This window comes from Somniosus microcephalus, chromosome 4 (assembly GCF_052327205.1).
Source record: "Somniosus microcephalus isolate GS21.2 chromosome 4, FLI_Smic_1.0, whole genome shotgun sequence".
Classification (NCBI taxonomy): Eukaryota; Metazoa; Chordata; class Chondrichthyes; order Squaliformes; family Somniosidae; genus Somniosus; species Somniosus microcephalus.
The window spans coordinates 320,762,631-320,781,876 of NC_140990.1; the positions used below are offsets into that span (position 1 = coordinate 320,762,631).

Genomic DNA, 19,246 nt, shown 5'->3' on the forward strand with positions numbered 1-19,246 from the left:
TTACATGGTGTAACACTCCTTTGTCCTTATAATAAAGCAGTGTATTGTCTAAGTTGCCATGAGCAATGCCACGTGAAATCCACTAGTGTTTGAGTTGTTTTGTGGGGAAGTTGATGTTGAGCAAAGTAACAGCACAACAGTGTGTGCTTTACCCTTTAACTGTGTGCTGTGAGCCATAGGGTTTGGTCTGAGGAGTCAGTGGTCCCTTACTAGTAGCCCACTGACTTCCCCAGCTGTAGGCTGATGCATACAAGTCTGGTGCATGTCAACTTTTCAATGTGTTTTTGTCAGTAAATTTGGTGAAGTACAACTTGGATCAGGCATTAACATAGGCAGTAGACATTAAGGTAGGTACAGCATAAAATTATCAAGGCCAGAGTGATCTCGTGGACTAGTTTCGATCGCCTAAGTGGGTCAGAGAGGAATTCCCCAGATTTTTCCCCCCCTCAAATTGACCTGGGATTTTATCTGGGTTTTTTTCACCTCTCCCAGGAGATCACATGGTTTCAGGTGAGGTGGGGAGTGTATATATTGCGATGCACAAGGTATCGCAATTGTGTGGGACCACCTGGAGGGACCAGAGGGTCTTTTCCTATCCGTCATTGTTCATGTGTTCGTTACATCCTATAGAAAGAAGCAGGATAAGGAGGTCACTGAGATTTTGGACCACACAGGGTGTCATGAATCTTACCATTCATGTAGAAATGACTCATGAGATAACACTGGGTGGCCAGCTGGTGGCGCCGTCCAAGGAAAGTATAAATACTCAGGCGTGGGCCCAGCTTGCCCGGGACGTTTTTGTAACCAGGAACTAGTGATGTAACTAGAATCTCATGGTTGTGAAACAGTTGATTAAAGCCTTGTTTTATACTCAACCAAGTGCTTAGTGAGTTTTCTTACGTCACAGGGTACAGGAAACTTTGGTTTATCCAGAGGTTAACTGTCCGGAATGCTCGAGCCACCGGCAAAAATCAGGAGCCGTTTCGTTAGGTTTTTTTTCTTTTCGTTGCTTTTTTTCCACCAGTCAGGCTCTGCAAGGTCTCGCTGAAGCTGTTGCTAAGCTACAGAGACGCTTGCAAGGTACGGCCGACTGTTTAGAAGCTGTTGCTAAGCAACAGGGTTTGTTGCCAGATACAAATCTCCGTATGTTTCAACATTAGCGCTGGTTTGTCCGGCAGTTTTGATGGGATGGCAACAGCTCGGTCCCGTCGGTGCCGGATAGCACAAAGTTTCCTGTATTGTGTATCTCGATCTTGTGTATCTAGTTAACTTTATATTCATGAAGGGGTCCAGCTGCTGGATGAAGGCAGCAAGCAAAAGAAAAGAGAGAAAAATACATGATTGAGAAGAGTCTTTAGGGTCAAAGACAAGACCAAGAAAGGGGAAAGGTGAGAGACAGCTGTGAAAGAGGACCATTGGAGAAACAGAGAGATGAGAGGCAAGAAGAGAAGGGAGACCTGAATCATGGAGAAATGGGAAACGAGGCAGAGAGAGAGAGGAGACACAGAGGCCACGAATTTTATTCCTCTGAGGGGACGGGTTTGGAGGTGGGTCAGTCGCGAAAATCGGAGAAATTGGGGGCGGGCTGTGAACCCGCCTCCACGCAACTTTCTGAAGTGTCGGGTCAGCCACTTCCGAAGTGACCCGACACCAAACGGCGGGACAGGTTGTTAAGGCAGTTAACAGGTCGTTAACTGCCTTGTTAATCCTATTTTAAAGGGCTTATCATATTTTCATGGTTTTTCAAGATGCTGCCCGCCTTCATCAGAACACGCCTGGTGGATGGAGGCGTGTTCACCTCAGACCGCAGCAGCTGACAGCTGCTCGAGCAGCTTCAAAGCGGTCGTGCAATGTTTCATTCCTTCACATGCCACAATTTAGTGGCTTGAGGTTTGGGAGACATTTTGGTGCTCGACTAATCTTGTGAGGCTACAGTCTGACATCCACCTGCAGTGTCCGCACCTTGGAACACCCTCTGGCCCCTTTGTCTGAGCGCTCACATCCTCCATTCCTTGACTGAGACATCTACCAGCGCTAGGGGCTCCATTTATTTCCTCTCATCCTGGTCGTCATAATCTGAGGCGCAGCAGGCACGTGACTCAGCGCAGAGCTTCCTCGGAAGAAGAGGAGGATGAGGAAGAAGAGGAGGAGGACGAGGCGCGCCTTAGAACATAACATAAGAAATAGGAGCAGGAGTAGGCCAATCGGCTCCTCGAGCCTGCTCCGCCATTCAATAAGATCATGGCTGATCTGATCCTAACCGCCAATCTACTATCACAGAACCATCTCCTGAATCTAACAGAATTAGACACACGAACTAGGAGCAGGATCAGGCTACACGGCCCCTGGGCCCGCTCCGCTACCCACAGGGCCATGACCGATCCGAACCTAGACTCGTCCAAATTCCTGCCCGCTCCCCGTAACCCTTAATTCCCTTTACTTCTAGGAAACTGTCTATTTCTGTTTTAAATTTATGTAATGATGTGGCTTCTACAGCTTTTTGGGGCAGCATATTCCATGGACCTACCACCCTCTGAGTGAAGTAGTTCCTCCTCATCTCAGTTTTGAAAGAGCAGCCCCTTATTCTAAGACTATGCCCCCTAGTTCTAGTTTCACCCATCATCGGGAACATCCTCCCCGCATCCACCCGATCCAACCCCTTCACAATCTTATATGTTTCAATAAGATCGCCTCTCATTCTTCTGAACTCCAATGAGTAGAGTCCCAATCTACTCAACCTCTCCTCATATGTCCATCCCCTCATCCCCGGGATTAACCGAGTGAACCTTCTTTGTACTGACTCGAGAGCAAGTATGTCTTTTCTTCAGTGTGGACACCAAAACTGTATGCAGTATTCCAGGTGCGGTCTCACCAATACCTTGTACAACTGAAGCAATACCTCCCTATTTTTATATTCTATCCCCCGAGCAATGAAAGCCAACATTCCATTGGCCTTCTTAATCACTTGCTGCACCTGCATACTAACCTTTTGAGTTTCGTGCACCAGGACCCCCAGATCCCTTTGTACTACAGTACTTTCCAGTTTCTTGCCATTAAGATAATAACTTGCTCTACGATTTTTCCTGCCAAAGTGCATAACCTCACACTTTCCAGTATTGTATTCCATCTGCCAAATCTCTGCCCACTTACTTAGCCTGTCTATGTCCCCTTGCAGGTTTTTTATGTCCTCACTCACTACTTTCCCCCCCATCTTAGTATCATCTGCAAACTTTGATATGTTACACTCGGTCCCCTCCTCCAAATCGTTAATATAGATTGTAAAGAGTTGGGGACCCAGCACTGACTCCTGCGGAACACCACTAGTTACTGATTGCCAGTCTGAGAATGAACCATTTATCCCAACTCTCTGCCTTCTGTTAGATGCGGGTCCTGTTGTGACCAGTGCAGCATCCCTCCGGTTCACTGCCGCCCATCAAGCAAGGGATGTACTCTGCCATGCCACATTCGCATAAGCTTACTCTTCAACCATAGGTGGCCACCATATGGCTCTGTAATTGAAGGCGACCTTCCTTCAACGTCATACATCATCTCTGCTATAACCAGTTCTTTCCTATCACTTTCACCATCATTACAAATACAAGTCGCCCAGAGGCCTCAATGCTCATTTGCTATTTCCCAGAACACATAGGCCACACATTCAACTGTCTGCCATCACTTTTGTTTACTACATTGACAAAAGGATCACAATGCAAACTCTTAAGTAGAAGCAGAAAAATCATGACAAAACACCCAAGTGAGCCTCCTTGTGACTATTTGTGCTTTATCTTCCTCTTACGCGTGCTTCTACGTGGTGGTTCCTCTGTGGCTTGAGCAGCTGTAGAGGCGCCTTGCTCACTTGGATGCTGCGCCTGCTTAGAAGCCTTTGGCGGGCGTCCTCTGGGTTTAGAAGCCTGGGAGGGCTCTGCAACAGTCTGCTCTTCCTGCAGCTGTGCAGGGGCTGAAACGGCCATCTCAGTTGGGTGGGCCTGCAAAGTGGGTCTCTGAGCGAGGGCTCCGCAGTGGTATGGTCATGTGAGCGCTTGGAGAGGAGTCCACAATTCCTTGTTGGCTACCACCAACATCCCTCTCATGGGTCAGCCGTACTTCAGTGCTAGCAAGTGTCTGGAGAGCACCTTGCTGCACATCAGCGGGGCCATGAGGACCCGTATCTGTACTGGCAGTCCTCATAACAAGGACGTCCATGAAGCTCTGGTGTCTCTCCTCAATAGATGTCCATCTCTCCTCGAGAGATGACATTCTATTTTGAACAGTCACCATATTTGCATTACTCTGGCGACTTATGTTCTCCATGGAGGTTGCCATCCTATCCATGGTGGTGCGTTCATGTGCCATTGCCTCCACAAAGGCAGTGCTGATGTTAGAGATGGACTCCTCCATTCTCTGCACACTCGCACTTACCCTGGAGGCAAACCCTTCCAGAGACTCCTGCACTTGTTCCTGGAGTTCCCGAACTGCTCTCTTTCTGGATGGACCCGGAGGCACAGCGTCTGCATGCAGCTGAGCAGAGCTAGGAGAGTCCTGCGACCTCCGACAAGGACTCTCCACTGCTGTCGCTGTCTCCACCATCTGCTGATGCTCACTTGTGAGCTGTGATACACCAGGTGACAACACTACTCTTAAGTCTTGAGGGGCCCCCGAGGTGGGCGTTTCTGCGCTGGTGCTGGGTGCACTGAGTCCTGGTGATGCTGCTCCCTCAGAGGCTACAGGTTCCTCTGAGGAGTCGTCTGGCTGTTCCTCCTGGACAGTGGGGAGGGGGGCGCTCGATGGTCCTGTGGAGAGTAAAGGCATGAGTTAGACATCTGATTTTGTAGCAGACACATCCTTTTGTGCAGATAATACAAAGTGATTCCCTATGACCATCATATGCTATTGCAGTCAATCATTAAATGTCAACGAGAGGGATCAAAATGTATTCTGTCACCAGTTTCGTCTAGTACGTCCGCCTCTCCATCGCCCACTTCCAGACCCTCGCCACCTCCGACGATTTTGTGCGCTACTCCCTCAGCACTTGTCAATGTTGCAAGGGTTGGTGTCACTCCTCCTGTCTGTGCTCGCTCCCTCTTATTGTGGGCTATCTTTTCCTGCAAGGGAGGACACAACCAGAGTTTCAACCACAGTGATGGAGTGAGTGTGAAGAATCCATATATAGAAGCTTAGAGGGAGACCAAGATGGAGTGAGGTGCCAAGAGGAAGCTAGCTCCCTGTGCATTGTTAGTTGTTGTCAATGCATAACAGTGAGAGCGAGTGTGAGGGGTGCATAGGCAGGATGGTGAAGTGATTCAGTACAGAGAGAGAGAGAGAGACGTATAGGTAAGGGTGCAAGGGAAGTAAACGTAAGGTGGGATGTGGAGGAGCAGGCTGACAAAACAGAGTGCTGGTGATGAGAAGAGAAGGGAAGCAGATTGAAGGTAAGTGTGATGGGATACTCACTTTTGCTGATCGCAGAATATCATTAAAGCGTGGATCCATGTGTGTGAACAAACAGACCTTGCGCTGACCTCCTCAGCAATGCGCAGCCAGGCTGCCTTGGTCTGCTGAGGAGGCTTCCTCCGGCCATCCGGAGGGAAGAAAATCTCCCTGTGCCCTCTTAATGCCTCAACAAGAGCTTGGAGGGACTCCTCATTGAAGCGTGGAGCTGCCTTGCCTCTGGAAGCACTCAATCTTGCTCTCACACATGCACAAACCAGCAGAAAGAAGAACTGAAAGGCCGAGGCTGCCTGTGATCATTAAAAGCATCTGCAGTAATGACGTCATCAGAGGCGGCTAACAGACCTGATCCCAGTCATTGGACCGGCCAGCGCGCCCCAATGAACAAGGCAATTGAATAAAAATGTCAAAACCGGAGCTGATCCAGCCGGCAGCGGGTCCAGACCCCGCCCACCTCGCAACCCGACTCCAAGCCGCCTCCTGAAATAAAATCGCAGTCAGAGAGTCAGCAGTCAATTCAATTCAATTCAATTCAATTGTATTTGTCATATATGCAGCAGACGTGTGTACTACACAATGAAATGTTGATTTTTACGAGTCCTCCCAACATTGGAATAAATATGGCATAACAATGATAAAAATACTAATAGAAATACTAATAGAAAGACAGTAATAATAAATAAAACAACAGTAATAAATAATAATAAATTAATCGTTCATGAGTCTTATGGCCTGGGGGTAGAAGCTGTTTCGAAACCTGTTGGTACGAGACCGTATGCTTCGGTATCTCTTACCGGACGGGAGCAGGGCGAAGAGGTTGTGGCCGGGGTGACTCGCGTCTTTAATGATTCTCAGGGCCTTCCCCCGGCACCTCTCTGGGTAGATATCCTGCACAGCAGGTAGTTTAATTCCTATAATGTGTTGTGCAGCTTTCACTACCATCTGTAGAGCCTTGCAGTCTGTGGCGGTGCAGTTTCCATACCAGGTAGTGATGCAGCCGGACAGGATACTCTCGATGGTGTACCGGTAGAAGTTGGTGAGAATCTGGGGGGCCATTCCAAATTTCTTCAGTCTCCTGAGGAAGAACAGGCGTTGGCAAATAAGCACTGGGCATCAAGCTTAGGTTTATTTGCTGCAATTTAATTCTGTAGGTAGGGTATTAAGAACAAGAAATTCTAAAAAAAAACTTGCATTTATACAGTGCCTTTCATGACCTCAGGATGTCCCAAAGCGCTTAACAGCCAACGACATACTTTTGAAGTGTAGTCACTGTGGTGATGTAGGAAATTCTATATTTTATATATGAAAAATAGCCAAATGTTTATGCAGGTGCAAAATTAACTTTTGTAAAGGCCCTTTATAAAGTGAGGAGGGAAATCAGGAAGCATTTTTTTCACACAAAGGGTAGTGGGAATGTGGAACTCTTTCCCCCTGGGTTGATTGAACTTTTCAAGACTGAGATCAATGGATTTTTGTTAGGTAAAGGTATAGAGGAATGTGGAAAAATGGCAGGTCAATGAAGTTGAGACACAATGATCTCATGATCTAATAGAATAGCAGAACAGGCTCGAGGGGCTGAATGCCCTACTCCTGTAACTCCGTTCCTTGTATCTGTATTCTACAGTACGTTTAGTATCTGTATGGAATCCTGGCTGTGTTTGCTGAGAATTGATTGTAATCACATGAAATGCTACCTAGGGCAAAACGTGAACGGGAAATGCGACGGCGAGAGACGAAGAGGGAGGAGGAGGAGCTGAAACACCAGCTCCGGCTTCGGCGGCAGCGAGCTCTACGAGAGTTTCGACAGCGGCAGCTGAACTTACTGGAAATAGTCCCCGCAAGTAAATGACTTTTCAAAAATTTGCTGTCTTTCTCCTCACACCCCACTGGGGACCGAAACTGCTTAACCTTGCGACCTCTTCCTTCAAAACCCTCTTCTTTTATAAAAAAAAACCTGTTGGTTTGTTCAGTTTCTCCACTCCTTTAAACTTTTCGGTCGCCTGCTCACCACCCTCCTTGCTGACCTGCATTGTCTCCCGGTCCGGCAACGCCTCAGTATTAAAATTCTTATGACTGTTTTCAAATTCCTCCATGACCTCGCCCCTCCCTATCTCTGTAACCTCCTCCAGTCCTACGAAATCTCTGTGCTCCTAACCTCCTCCAGTCCTACAATCCTATGAAATCTCCGATTCTGGCCTCTTGTGCATCCCTGATTTCCATCGCTCCACCATTGGCAGCAGTGTCTAAGCTTGGGAATTACCTTCCTAAACCTCTCCATCTCTCTCTCTCTCTCTCTCTCTCTCTCTTTTAAGACACTCCTAAAATCCTACCTCTTTGACCAAGCTTTTAGTCACCAGTCCTTATGTGGCTTGCTGTCAATTTTTGTCTGATAAATCTCCTGTGAAGTGCCTTGGGACGTTTTACTACGTTAAAGGCGCTATATAAATACAAGTTGTTATTATTGTAACATACACTGAGCTGTTCTGCTTGAGTGGCATTATGTAAAGGCAAATTGTTGGCCTTTGGGGAGGGGTCACTGAAGCGTGTGACTCTTTAGAACCCCCTTCAGTTGGGAGAACGACAAGTGATATACAGATTTCTAAAAGTAAATCAGGCAGAATATTTTCAGCCAAAGCGTCGCATAGTTACAGGACAAGCCACAAAGGCAGGCAATTGAAACGAGCCATACAAATGGGTTCAAGAAACCTTGGATTGTGGTACAAACAGAGAGTAGGAATAAACGGGTCATTTTCGGGTTGGCAGGCTGTAACTAGTGGATCTGTGCTTGGGCCTCAGCTATTTACAATCCATATCAATGAATTAGATGAGGGGACCGAGTGTAATGTATCCCAAGTTTGCTGACGATACAAAGCTAGGTGGGAAAGTAAGCTGTGAGGAGGACACAAAGAGGCTGCAAAGTGATATAGACAGGTTAAGTGAATGTGCAAGAAGGTGGCAGATGGAATATAATGTGGAGAATTGTGAAGTTATCCACTTTGGTAGGAAAAATAGAAAAGCAGAATATTTTTTAAATGGTGAGAGATTGGGAAATGTTGATATTCAGAGGGACCGGGGTCTCCTTATACACGAATCACTGAAAGTTAACATGCAGGTACAGCAAGCAATTAGGAAAGCAAATATAAAGTCTAACATACTTACAAAGGGATTAGAGTATAAGAGTAAAGAAGTCTTACTGCAGTTATATGGGGCCTTGATGAGACCACACCTGGAGTAGTGTGTACAGTTTTGGTCTCCTTACCTAAGGAAGGATATACTTGCTTAGAGGAAGTACAACGAAGGTTCACTAGACTGATTCCTGGGATGAGAGGGTTGTTCTATGAGGAGAGCCTATATTCCCCAGAGTTTAGAAGAATGAGAGGTGATCTCATTGAAACATATAAAAAAATTTACGGGGTAGATACTGGGAGAATGTTTCCTCTGGCTGGGGAGTCCAGAACTTGGGGTCACAGTCTCAGAATAAGGGGTCAGCCATTGAGGACAGAGATGAGGAGAAAATCTTCACTCAAAGTGTTGTGAATTTTTGGAATTCTCTACCCTAGAGGGCTGTGGAGGCTCAGTCGTTGAATATATTTCAAGACTGAGATCGATAGATTTTTGGATTCTAAGGGAATCGAGGGATATGGGGATAGGGTGGGAAAGTGGAGATGAGCTCGAAGATCAGCCATGATCATATTGAATGGCGGAGCAGACTCGAAGGGCCGAATGGCCGACAACTCCTATTTCTTATGTTCTTATACATGGTACTTCAGATACATACATTGGGGATCTTACTCGATTCAGGGCTCTTCATTAGCACTAGGCATTTAGCATTGATGCTATTGCAACCCTTTGACAAATACAGGCTATATTTCTTTACAATGTGTAATTTTAAGGATTCCTTGCTGCTTTTAGCATTTCTGTAGTGGAAATCAGACTCTTGGTACAGTGTTTGGATTTGGAAAATGGCCAATGTGTATCAGATAAGATTTGAGAAACAGTATCGTGCCATGTGATTGAAACTGTGGTGAATTCTTTAACGTTCTGGTAACTGTTCCTGACCCACCGCCGGCAACTGAACTGGCAAGCATATCGACTGCGGCCGCCGCATAAGTCACATGTCAAGCGCCGAGAGCGTGCTGCAAGCCCAGCTACTGCCTTACCGTCAGACCCCAGTGGTGCAACCAAAATGCACCAGGGACTAATGCAACAGGCAGGCACGAGCATCCTGGCACTAGCCCCAGGATCGTCCATAAACCTGGATACTTAGTAAAGCTCTCTCACCACCACAATGCACGGCGTACACTGTATATTGTTAATTTAATGCATGTCACTGTGTTGTAATTAGAATAGAATCATAGAATAGCACAGCACCAAAGGGGACCATTCGGCCCATCGAGTCTGCGCCGGCCCTTTCGAAGAGCAGCCCAGTTAGTCCCACTACCCCCGCTGTTTCCCTATATCCCTGCAATTTTTTTCCCTTTCAAGTATTTATCCAATTCCCTTTTGAAGGCTACTATTGGATCTGTATCCACCGCCCTAGCCGGCAGCGCGATCCAAATCCTAACCACTCGTTGCGTAAAAAAAGTTTCTCCTCACGTCTGTTTTTTCCTCATACTGCACAGTTTCATGCAAAGCTGCAGTGACATCAGGATTATTTTCACTGCATGTTGTTATATATTATGTGTTCCTACCGATTTATTGTTCAGTAGTATTTTGATCTGATAATTGCTTTGATCTTGTATGTACGTTTTGGAGGATCATCATAAAGCTATTTCGAATGCCTTGCACCAGGATCCTTTTGCTGCTCCCAATTCCGTTTAATTGGAGCTTATTCCCTGATGCACAGTATAATGCTTCTCACCCTCTCTGCAGGTGAGCTGGACAAATACCTACAGGAAGAGAAAGAGCAGTCAGCACTGTTGATTCAGAAGGTCTGGCATGGGCACAGGCAGAGAAGGACCTTCAAACAACAGAAGCAGGCCCTTAAAGAATTCAAGGCAGCAGTTATTGTCCAGAGAGCTGTGAGTCCTTTTCTGATGTGTTGCAAGTTAAAAACTTTTGGAATAAAACAGTACAGAATCATATTGTCGGAGCAGCATTCCACACCGGCGTTGGCGTGACAGGCACATGCACCATTTTACCTCCAGGATCACCGGGATTCTGCACTGGGGAGATGTGGAGAGACCAAGAAATGGGGGTAACAAAGAGGGTGTCTTAACCTGAAATTTGTAAAACATTGAATAATGTACACCCAGGAAAAAAATGAAAGACTTGCATGTATATAGCGCTTTTCACAACCTCGGGACGTCCCAAAGCGCTTCACAGTACTTTTGAAGTGTGGTCACTGTTGTAATGTAGGAAACGCGGCAGCCAATTTGCGCACAGCAAGCTCCCACAAACAGCAATGTGAGAATGACCAGATAATCTGTTTTTTAGCGAGGTTGATTGAGGGATAAATATTGGCCAGGACACCGGGGAGAACTCCCCCCTGCTCTTCTTCAAAATAGTGCCATGGGATCTTTTACGTCCACCTGAGAAAGAGCAGACGGGGCCTTGGTTTAACATCTCATCCAAAAGACGGCACCTCTGACAGTGCAGCACCCCCTCAGCACTGCACTGGGAGTGTCAGCCTAGATTTTAGTGCTCAAGTCTCATGGAGTGGGGACCGTGAACCCACAACCTTCTGGCTCAGAGGCGAGGGTGCTACCCACTGAGCCACGGCTGACACTCAATCAATTGGTGGATTGATTGGCCACTTGCATTGAAGAAAAGTAGTATTTTATGCTCAGCTTAGAAATCCTATTTAGTGACTGTGAAGGAATTCTGTTCTTGTGTTGGGAATCCTGCACAGTAGAAGTACATTTCAGGTCCGGGAATTTAATGTTGTTTAGCTCGAATTGTTATTGAGGGAGAAGGGGCATTAATCTGATCAGTGTAGAACTCGAGCTTCAGAAAAGGTCCATGAAATGTTTTTCTGGTTGCAGATCTTGAGGTTCTTACAAAGGCGTCGAAACCTGAGAGCGGGTAGCCTTCTCTGGCAGGGACCAAAGGGTCTCACAGACACACGGAGACTGGAACTGCGTGCTAAAGTAGACGAGTATGTCAAACTTCATCCGGTGAGTATACTGCGCCAGAGCTGTGGCCTGATCTCCCAAAAGTCATTCCATATTTTCAGACATAAAGCATAGAATGAGAAAAGGCCTTTCGGCCCATCAAGCCCACTCCACCCAGAGTCCGTGTCTGATTATTCCGTTAGGGACTCCCTCCCACACCATCTGTTGATCGCCTGCTTTATCGCCAAGGAATTGCCTCGAGAACAATAAGCAGTGATATTAATACCTCTACACCCTTCAGTTTACCTTTAGAAATGGGTTAATCCCGAGTGGCCCAAGTTTAGATGGTTTCGAAGACAGCTTCCTGTGTGGTTTCGGTCACCTGTGCCGTACATTTAGGAGCCAGAGGCTGAGAAATTCGTCTCGGGCAGTGGCGCAAAACGGGCGGTATTGGATTGTCCGCCCGTTATACGCAGCGCCCGATGAATTTATATTCATTGTATCTATGTCACACAATGAATATAAATATGATCCATTGAGAACAAAGTCAGCCAATAAAATAACCAGCAATTCCGTACACAAAGTGCATCCCTTCGTTATGTTTTACAGTTAGAGACATATTTAGATCTTTTTCTGTAATAATCCTAGTCATTACTTTTTGTTAAGCAATTGTTCAGTGGAATAACAGGCGGCCGGTCCGCTACCACCCATTTTGCGCCCGAGACGAATTTCTAGGCTAGAGTGTTGCAGCCAAGAGCTGGTTTGCAAATGAAAAGTTCAGATTCAGAGAGATCTGAAAGATTCATACTCACCACTGTTGTAGACTGTGTTACAATACCTGGCGTTTGTTTGTAAAGGATCCATTGATTTTTTTTGTACATTTTTATTGTTGATTATTATAATAACTTTTCCAAACTAATCTTCGTGAAACTGCCTCTACATGACTTGTTTTTCTTTAAATACTGGCTTTGCATTGGCTAATAATTGGATTTACGGTGCATATTCTCTTTGGTTTGGCATCATTGATCACTCCTGCCATTGGATCCCATATCCACTATGACCTGGGGAGCCCTATCACAGCCCAACACCCAGCTAAGCAGTACCGTGACTCAAGGGCCATATCAATAGGACCCTCCGCCATGTGTACTGGATACTAAAATAAGGCAGGCAAAACTGGACACAACATTCTAACCCATGTCTGCTCTTGAAGGGATAATTACTAGTCCTAGCCCCTTTTAGGGCTACCCCAGATCAGGTGTATTCCTCAGACGTTCACTTTCAACTAAAGTTTGAGGTAGCTGAATCCTAAAGACGCTTAATTGGGTCTAAAGGTCCAGCCTATCTCTCCCTAAAGGAAAGGAACAACCTGAAAATGTTACCGTCCTCCAGATAGCACTTTTAATAAGTTTAGCTAGACTGTAACATTCTGGATATTATGACGGTCCGGAAAACTCCCCCAGAATTCTGCAACTCCTCACCAAAGAGTGTACAGAGATTGAGTTCGCGAGTTTGATACAGAAGTCTTGAGACAATTCTAAAAATATATAGATTTATTAAAGAACTGACATGTAATTTACAGTTGGTGAGTCAATCGCAACATTAACAGTTCCAAAAAGAGAAAGCTTTACAATCTTATTATCAGAGATCCTTACTCTCAAATCTTAAGTTTTACAGTTCTTAAAGTTTATTCAGGATATCCACCAAAATCAAATACCTTTGATCCCCAAGGTACAAAGAGTTGGAGACTTACAGAGCCGTCGCTGAAGCCGAGAATTGCTTTGCCCCTTTAAAGCGAGTCTACTATCCCATTTGAGAGTTCAGTATTTATACCCTTTTCCAGTGGTATTTCCTTTAAGGTTTTCTGCTGATGTAAGCTAATTATCTCTAGTCATTTTTCTGATGACCCCTGCAATTCTTACAGTCACCTCAGCTGGTAGCATTACAAAATTATGTCCCTTCTCTAGGTGTTCTAAGTTTACCATAAAAAACGGTGTAACGGCAGGTGCGTTTTACTTGATGTCATTTTTACAAAGGAAGATGTTTGTGCTTCTCTACGAAGTGTAAATTAGAACACCTTAACCAGGGTGAACCATTGTCTTGTTCCGAAAGATTCAGACTGTCGGGAGCCTTTATCCTTCTGTTTCAATAAGGTTATTGATTCAGTGTCAACAACTTATCTTATCTCTATGGCCAGAATGCTTACACAGCTTTTTCACAGTTCGGTTTCTAGATTTCCAGACCCAGTTTGTCATGTTTTAATAAGGCCAGAATTCTTTCATAGAATGGTGTCTTTTTCTGAATCGTTTATATGGCTTATTCCTTCACACTCTCAGGCTCCTCAAGTGTCAGAGGAGAGAACAAACGAAAGACATTCTCGGGCTCAGCAGATGTTGGGTCAATACCTCATGAGGAGAAACTTGGAGCGAAAGTCCGAGCTGCGGCAGGAGGCACTGCTCGCCCAGATCAACACGGACATTGAGCTACTGATGAGTAAGTAGGCTGCTGGGATACCTGTTAGCCCCTCGAGCACCGAGTGTCCTTTCACAATGTGCACATTGGGCAAAATTACCTCCTGAGCACTACCTCAAGATTGGTCCTTGGGAGAGGCTGAGGAACAGTTTCCCTGAGCAAATCAGAGAACAAAAGCACATTTGGGGTGGGGGGTGGGGGGGGAAATGAAATTTGCAATGCAGGTTGCACCAATGGCTCGGAGAGCTTGGTGGGTAAGTAGCTGAGCCAGAAAGACCAGGACACAAGTTCAGTGCCTGGCCTTTGCTGCATTTGGTGATCTCAAATGGGCACCAGTATGGACGTTCCAATTTGTCTCCACGCCTTTGGGTTTGGGAGGGGCTAATCAGCCAGGGCTCATGCTCCTGACCGCTGCCCAGCGATCCTGGCTGAAAATCTCCCACGTCTGGATGTTGGGCAAGGTTATCATCAGCCTCGGCTCTGATTTCCCCCATTCCCCCTTCCCCTTCCCCAGCCATGTTGAATAGCTTGCCAACATTGTAACGAGGCTGACGCATGAATAATAACCAGTTGGGCAAGGAATCGATGAGCAATCAACACCCGTGGAACTATATCTGGCATGAGGCGTTTCATTTCAGGATGAGACGTTAAACCAAGGACCCGTCTGCTCTGTCAGGTGGACGTAAAAGATCAGAAGCAGAAGAGCAGGGGAGTTCTCCCCGGTGTCCTGGGGCCAATATTTATCCCTCAACCAACATAACAAAAATAGGTTATCTGGTCATTATCACATTGCAGTTTGTGGGAGCTTGCTGTGCGCAAATTGGCTGCCGCGTTTCCTACATTACAACAGTGACCACACTTCAAAATAGTACTTCATTGGCTGTGGAGTGCTTTGGGATGTCCTGAGGTCGTGAAAGGCGCTGTGGAAATGCAAGTCTTTTTTTGCAGAAAGGGAGAAAACCAGTTTCAAGGAAAATTGGCAAGGGAACATAAGTAAAATTAAGAATCAAAGTAATTTAAGTAATTTACTCATTCAGGCCTTTCCTTTATGGTGGCAGAATGCATCCACCTCCAAGAATACACTGGTAAGGCGCCACATACAGCAACAAAACGTTTCTGCCGTGTTTGTGAACGCTTCACTTTACACAATACAGGATAGATTATCCAGGACCTCACACACCACAAGCGTACATCGGAGAGCCCCGTGCAGCGAGCCCATGGTTTTTCAGTGCGCGCTCACGCCGTGCGAGGCGCCTTGCCGCATCTGCGGACTCGGAAAACCTACTCCCCAAAATACTGTGTGTGATAAAAATGCTAACTTCCGGGAAGTTATGTCATCACTTCCTGTGAACTATGAACTGTGAACTATGAACGGTGTACATACCTCACTTCCTGTCATATGTCACTTCCTGTTGGACTGGTATAAATACTGGTCTGTTCAGTATTGTAAGAGGCTTCTACCAGAGGCATGGTAAAGACCTCTCTTGTATATAGTGTGTTTATAAGTTACTTAAAGCTTACTTTAAAGTTACTTGATGGTAAGTCTCCTTTTTCTTACATCAATTTAAGTAACTTAGTATTTACACTGACAAATACTAGACCTTCAGACAAACTCGGAAGTTAAGGATCCAGGGAACCACCCATCATGGAGAAAATCCTTAGACCTATTCGTCTGGACTTGGACCCGAATACACCAGCAGCTGGCAGGGTATGGAAGCATTGGTATCGTACTTTTGAGAATTTTCTGGATGAATGTAAAGCGGATGCTCCTGCTAAATTGAAGATACTTGTCAATTATGTGACCCCAAAAGTGTTCGAATATGTTGATGACTGGGATAATTACGAAGAGGTGATTCGGGCACTTAAGAAACTGTATGCGAAGACCCCAAATGAGGTCTATGCTAGACATCTACTGGCCACAGCCCGACAAGGGCCAGGGGAATCAATTGACGAATTCCTGCAAGAACTTCGCAGGCTCAGCGTAGATTGTAACTTTCAGGCAGCCTCAGCTGAGCTGTACCGCCAAGAAATGATTCGTGATGCTTTCATCTGCGGGATTGCCTCTCCATTTATACGCCAGCGTCTACTAGAAAGTAAAACACTTGAGCTACAAAAAGCTTTTGACCTAGCTTGTTCACTGGATTTGGCAAAGAGAAATGCAGACCTCTATCAGCTGCCCAGATCTCGATCTGCTGCTGTAGCTGCAACCAGACAATTCAAGCGGTCTCAGGTGAACCCTATCATGGGGGAATCTAATTCTGATCATTCTGATGAAGAAGAGGAGGACGACCCCACTTTAGCAGCCTCTTGGCAATCTAGGAAGGAATGCTTCTTTTGTGGAGATGCTTTTCACCCTAGGAAAACCTGCCCTGCTCGCAATGCAATCTGCAGTTATTGCGGGAAAAAAGGACACTTTGCTAAAGTTTGCCTATCAAGGGCCTCTACGAGGGCCAATCCAGCTAAGACCTACCGAACTGCCCCAATTAGGGCCTATCAAGATGCTCCAGCTAGGACCTATCAAGCTTCCTCTCGAGCTCTCTCCCGAAGAAGCACACCGAGAGTTTTAGCCACTCTCTGTGCAACGACACCAATTACAGCTGCTTGCCCACAGAACCTGTCTCAGGCAGCCACAAAAATTTCAATTAAAGGGCATACCTTAGATGCCTTAATTGACTCAGGAAGTACTGATAGTTTCATTAAGGAACAGATTGTTGCGAAATTGAAACTACATGTCTTCCCATCGGACCAGGCAATTGCGATGGCCCAGTCATCACTTAATACCAGAATCTCCGGCTTTTGTGTTGTTGATATGACACTTCATGGTCGTATGTATCCCTCCACCCGACTTTCGGTGCTCAAAGACTTATGTAGTGATCTCCTCTTAGGGCTGGACTTCCAAAAACAGCATAAGAAACTCACCATTGAGTTTGGTGGATCCAAACCCGGACTTACTATTTCTAATATACCATCTAAATTACCTTTTTGTGCATTATCAGCAGCTTCACTTGATGAACCCTCATTATTTGCCAGTATTCCGCCTCAATGCCAACCGATAATAACGAAATCGCGGCGCTTTAATCAGGAAGACCAATCTTTTATTGCGGCTGAAATCTCTCGACTTCTAGCAGAGGATATCATTGAACCATGTTCGTCGCCCTGGCGGGCTCAAGTCGTCATTGTCAAGAACCCTCTAAAACCTCACAAACAGCGACTATGCATCGATTATTCGCAAACCATCAATCAATATACCGACTTGGACGCCTACCCATTGCCACGCATTGATGATATGGTTAATAAACTGGCCGAATACAAAGTGTTCTCAACTTACGATTTAAAAAGTGCCTATCATCAGTTACCCTTGAAGGTCTCAGATAAGCAGTACACAGCCTTTGAGGCTAATGGACGGCTGTACCAATTTCGTCGCCTCCCATTCGGGGTTACTAATGGAGTGGCTGCCTTTCAACGGGCAATGGATGGCCTGGTTAAGCAGGAAAACCTAAGGGACACTTTTCCCTATCTTGATAACATTACCATTGCAGGTCACGATCAACAGGAACACGACTCCAACCTCCAAAAATTTCGGGATGCCCTCCATCGCCGTAATTTGACCCTGAATGAATCCAAATCTGTTGAGTCGCAACCGACCATCAACATCCTTGGCTACTGCGTAGGCAATGGTATCATTAAGCCAGACCCAGAAAGACTTCGCCCGCTCCAAGAGCTCCCGTCACCTAAGAATCCGGCTTCTTTACGTCGGGCTCTCGGTCTGTTTGCATACTACGCTAAATGGATTCCTCATTTTTCGGACAAAATCCAACCCTTGCTGCATGCTAGATCATTTCCACTGGGAACAGCGGCTGTTGCAGCCTTTAACCTTCTCAAAAAACAGTTGGAGAAAGCGGCTCTTCACTCCATCGATGAGAATCTCCCTTTCGTGGTTGAATGTGATGCCTCGGAGGTGGCGATCTCGGCTACTCTGAATCAGGAAGGTCGTCCTGTAGCATTTATGTCCAGGACCTTACAAGGTGCCGAGCTACATTATCCTCCGGTTGAGAAAGAAGCCACAGCCATCATAGAGGCAGTACGGAAGTGGAACCATTTTCTAGCTCGCCAGCACTTTACATTGATCACGGACCAACGATCAGTCGCCTTCATGCTCGATAATCGAAAACGAACCAAAATTAAGAATAATAAAATACAACTTTGGAGGATGGAACTGGCCTCTTTTGGTTATACCATTCTCTATCGGCCTGGCAAGGAGAATGTGGCCCCGGACACCCTCACACGGGCATTCTGCTCCACTATGTCATCCTCCACTCTCATGGATGTCCACAATGGTTTGTGTCATCCTGGCGTTACGCGCATGCTACATTTCGTACGATCACGGAATCTCCCTTTTTCCACTGGAGATGTAAAGAAAATATGCTCAGAATGCCGGCTTTGTGCGGAATTAAAACCTCAGTTCTTCCGCCCCTCAGCTGGTATACTCATACATGCAACCCAACCGATGCAACGACTTAGCATCGATTTTAAGGGCCCAGTGCCCTCTTCAACTCGGAACACATATTTGCTCACCATGATCGACGAATATTCACGTTTTCCGTTTGCCTTCCCCTGCTCCAATATGCTGGCGTCCACAGTAATCTGCTGCCTTGAGCAGGTATTTTCTCTCTGTGGCATGCCGGCTTATATTCACTCAGATCGGGGTCCATCCTTTATGTCAAGGGAACTCAAGGACTACCTCTCAGAACGGGGAATTGCTACAAGCAAAACAACACCATACCATCCCATCGGAAATGGGCAGGTAGAGAGGTATAACGGTATCATCTGGAATTCCGTACGTCTCGCTTTAAGATCTCGGGGCCTACCAGACCAGCAATGGGAAACAGTGCTTCCGGATGCATTGCACTCTATACGGTCCCTGCTTTCTACAGCCACAAATACTACACCTCATGAGCGGTTCTTTGGATTCCAGCGTCGCTCATCTCATGGGACATCACTCCCGTCATGGCTAACTACTCCTGGACCTGTATTACTCCGAAGATACGTTCGGACGTCTAAAAATGACCCTCTTGTAGACGAGGTTGAACTAACCGATGCCAACCCCACCTATGCAAACATACGATATTCCGACGGCCGAGAATCTACCGTATCATTACGGGATCTGGCTCCCTGCCCACCAGGACCTAGTGGGACATCGGGTGATGGCATTTCACCAGGAAACTCTTGGGACCTATCGGGTACCCCTCTCCAGGATCCTGATCGGACACCAACTA

General features: G+C 46.2%; 1 protein-coding gene across 1 annotated transcript in view; it reads left to right on the top strand.

The window, feature by feature from the left end:
* The window catches only part of iqcb1 (IQ motif containing B1), a 73,706-nt gene that overhangs the window by 47,787 nt on the left and 6,673 nt on the right, over positions 1-19,246 (top strand). The window contains exons 10-13 of the mRNA XM_085986818.1: positions 7,147-7,289; positions 10,321-10,469; positions 11,433-11,564; positions 13,835-13,991. Coding sequence (XP_085842944.1) covers positions 7,147-7,289; positions 10,321-10,469; positions 11,433-11,564; positions 13,835-13,991 — 581 coding nt within the window. The remainder of the gene's footprint in view (positions 1-7,146; positions 7,290-10,320; positions 10,470-11,432; positions 11,565-13,834; positions 13,992-19,246) is intronic.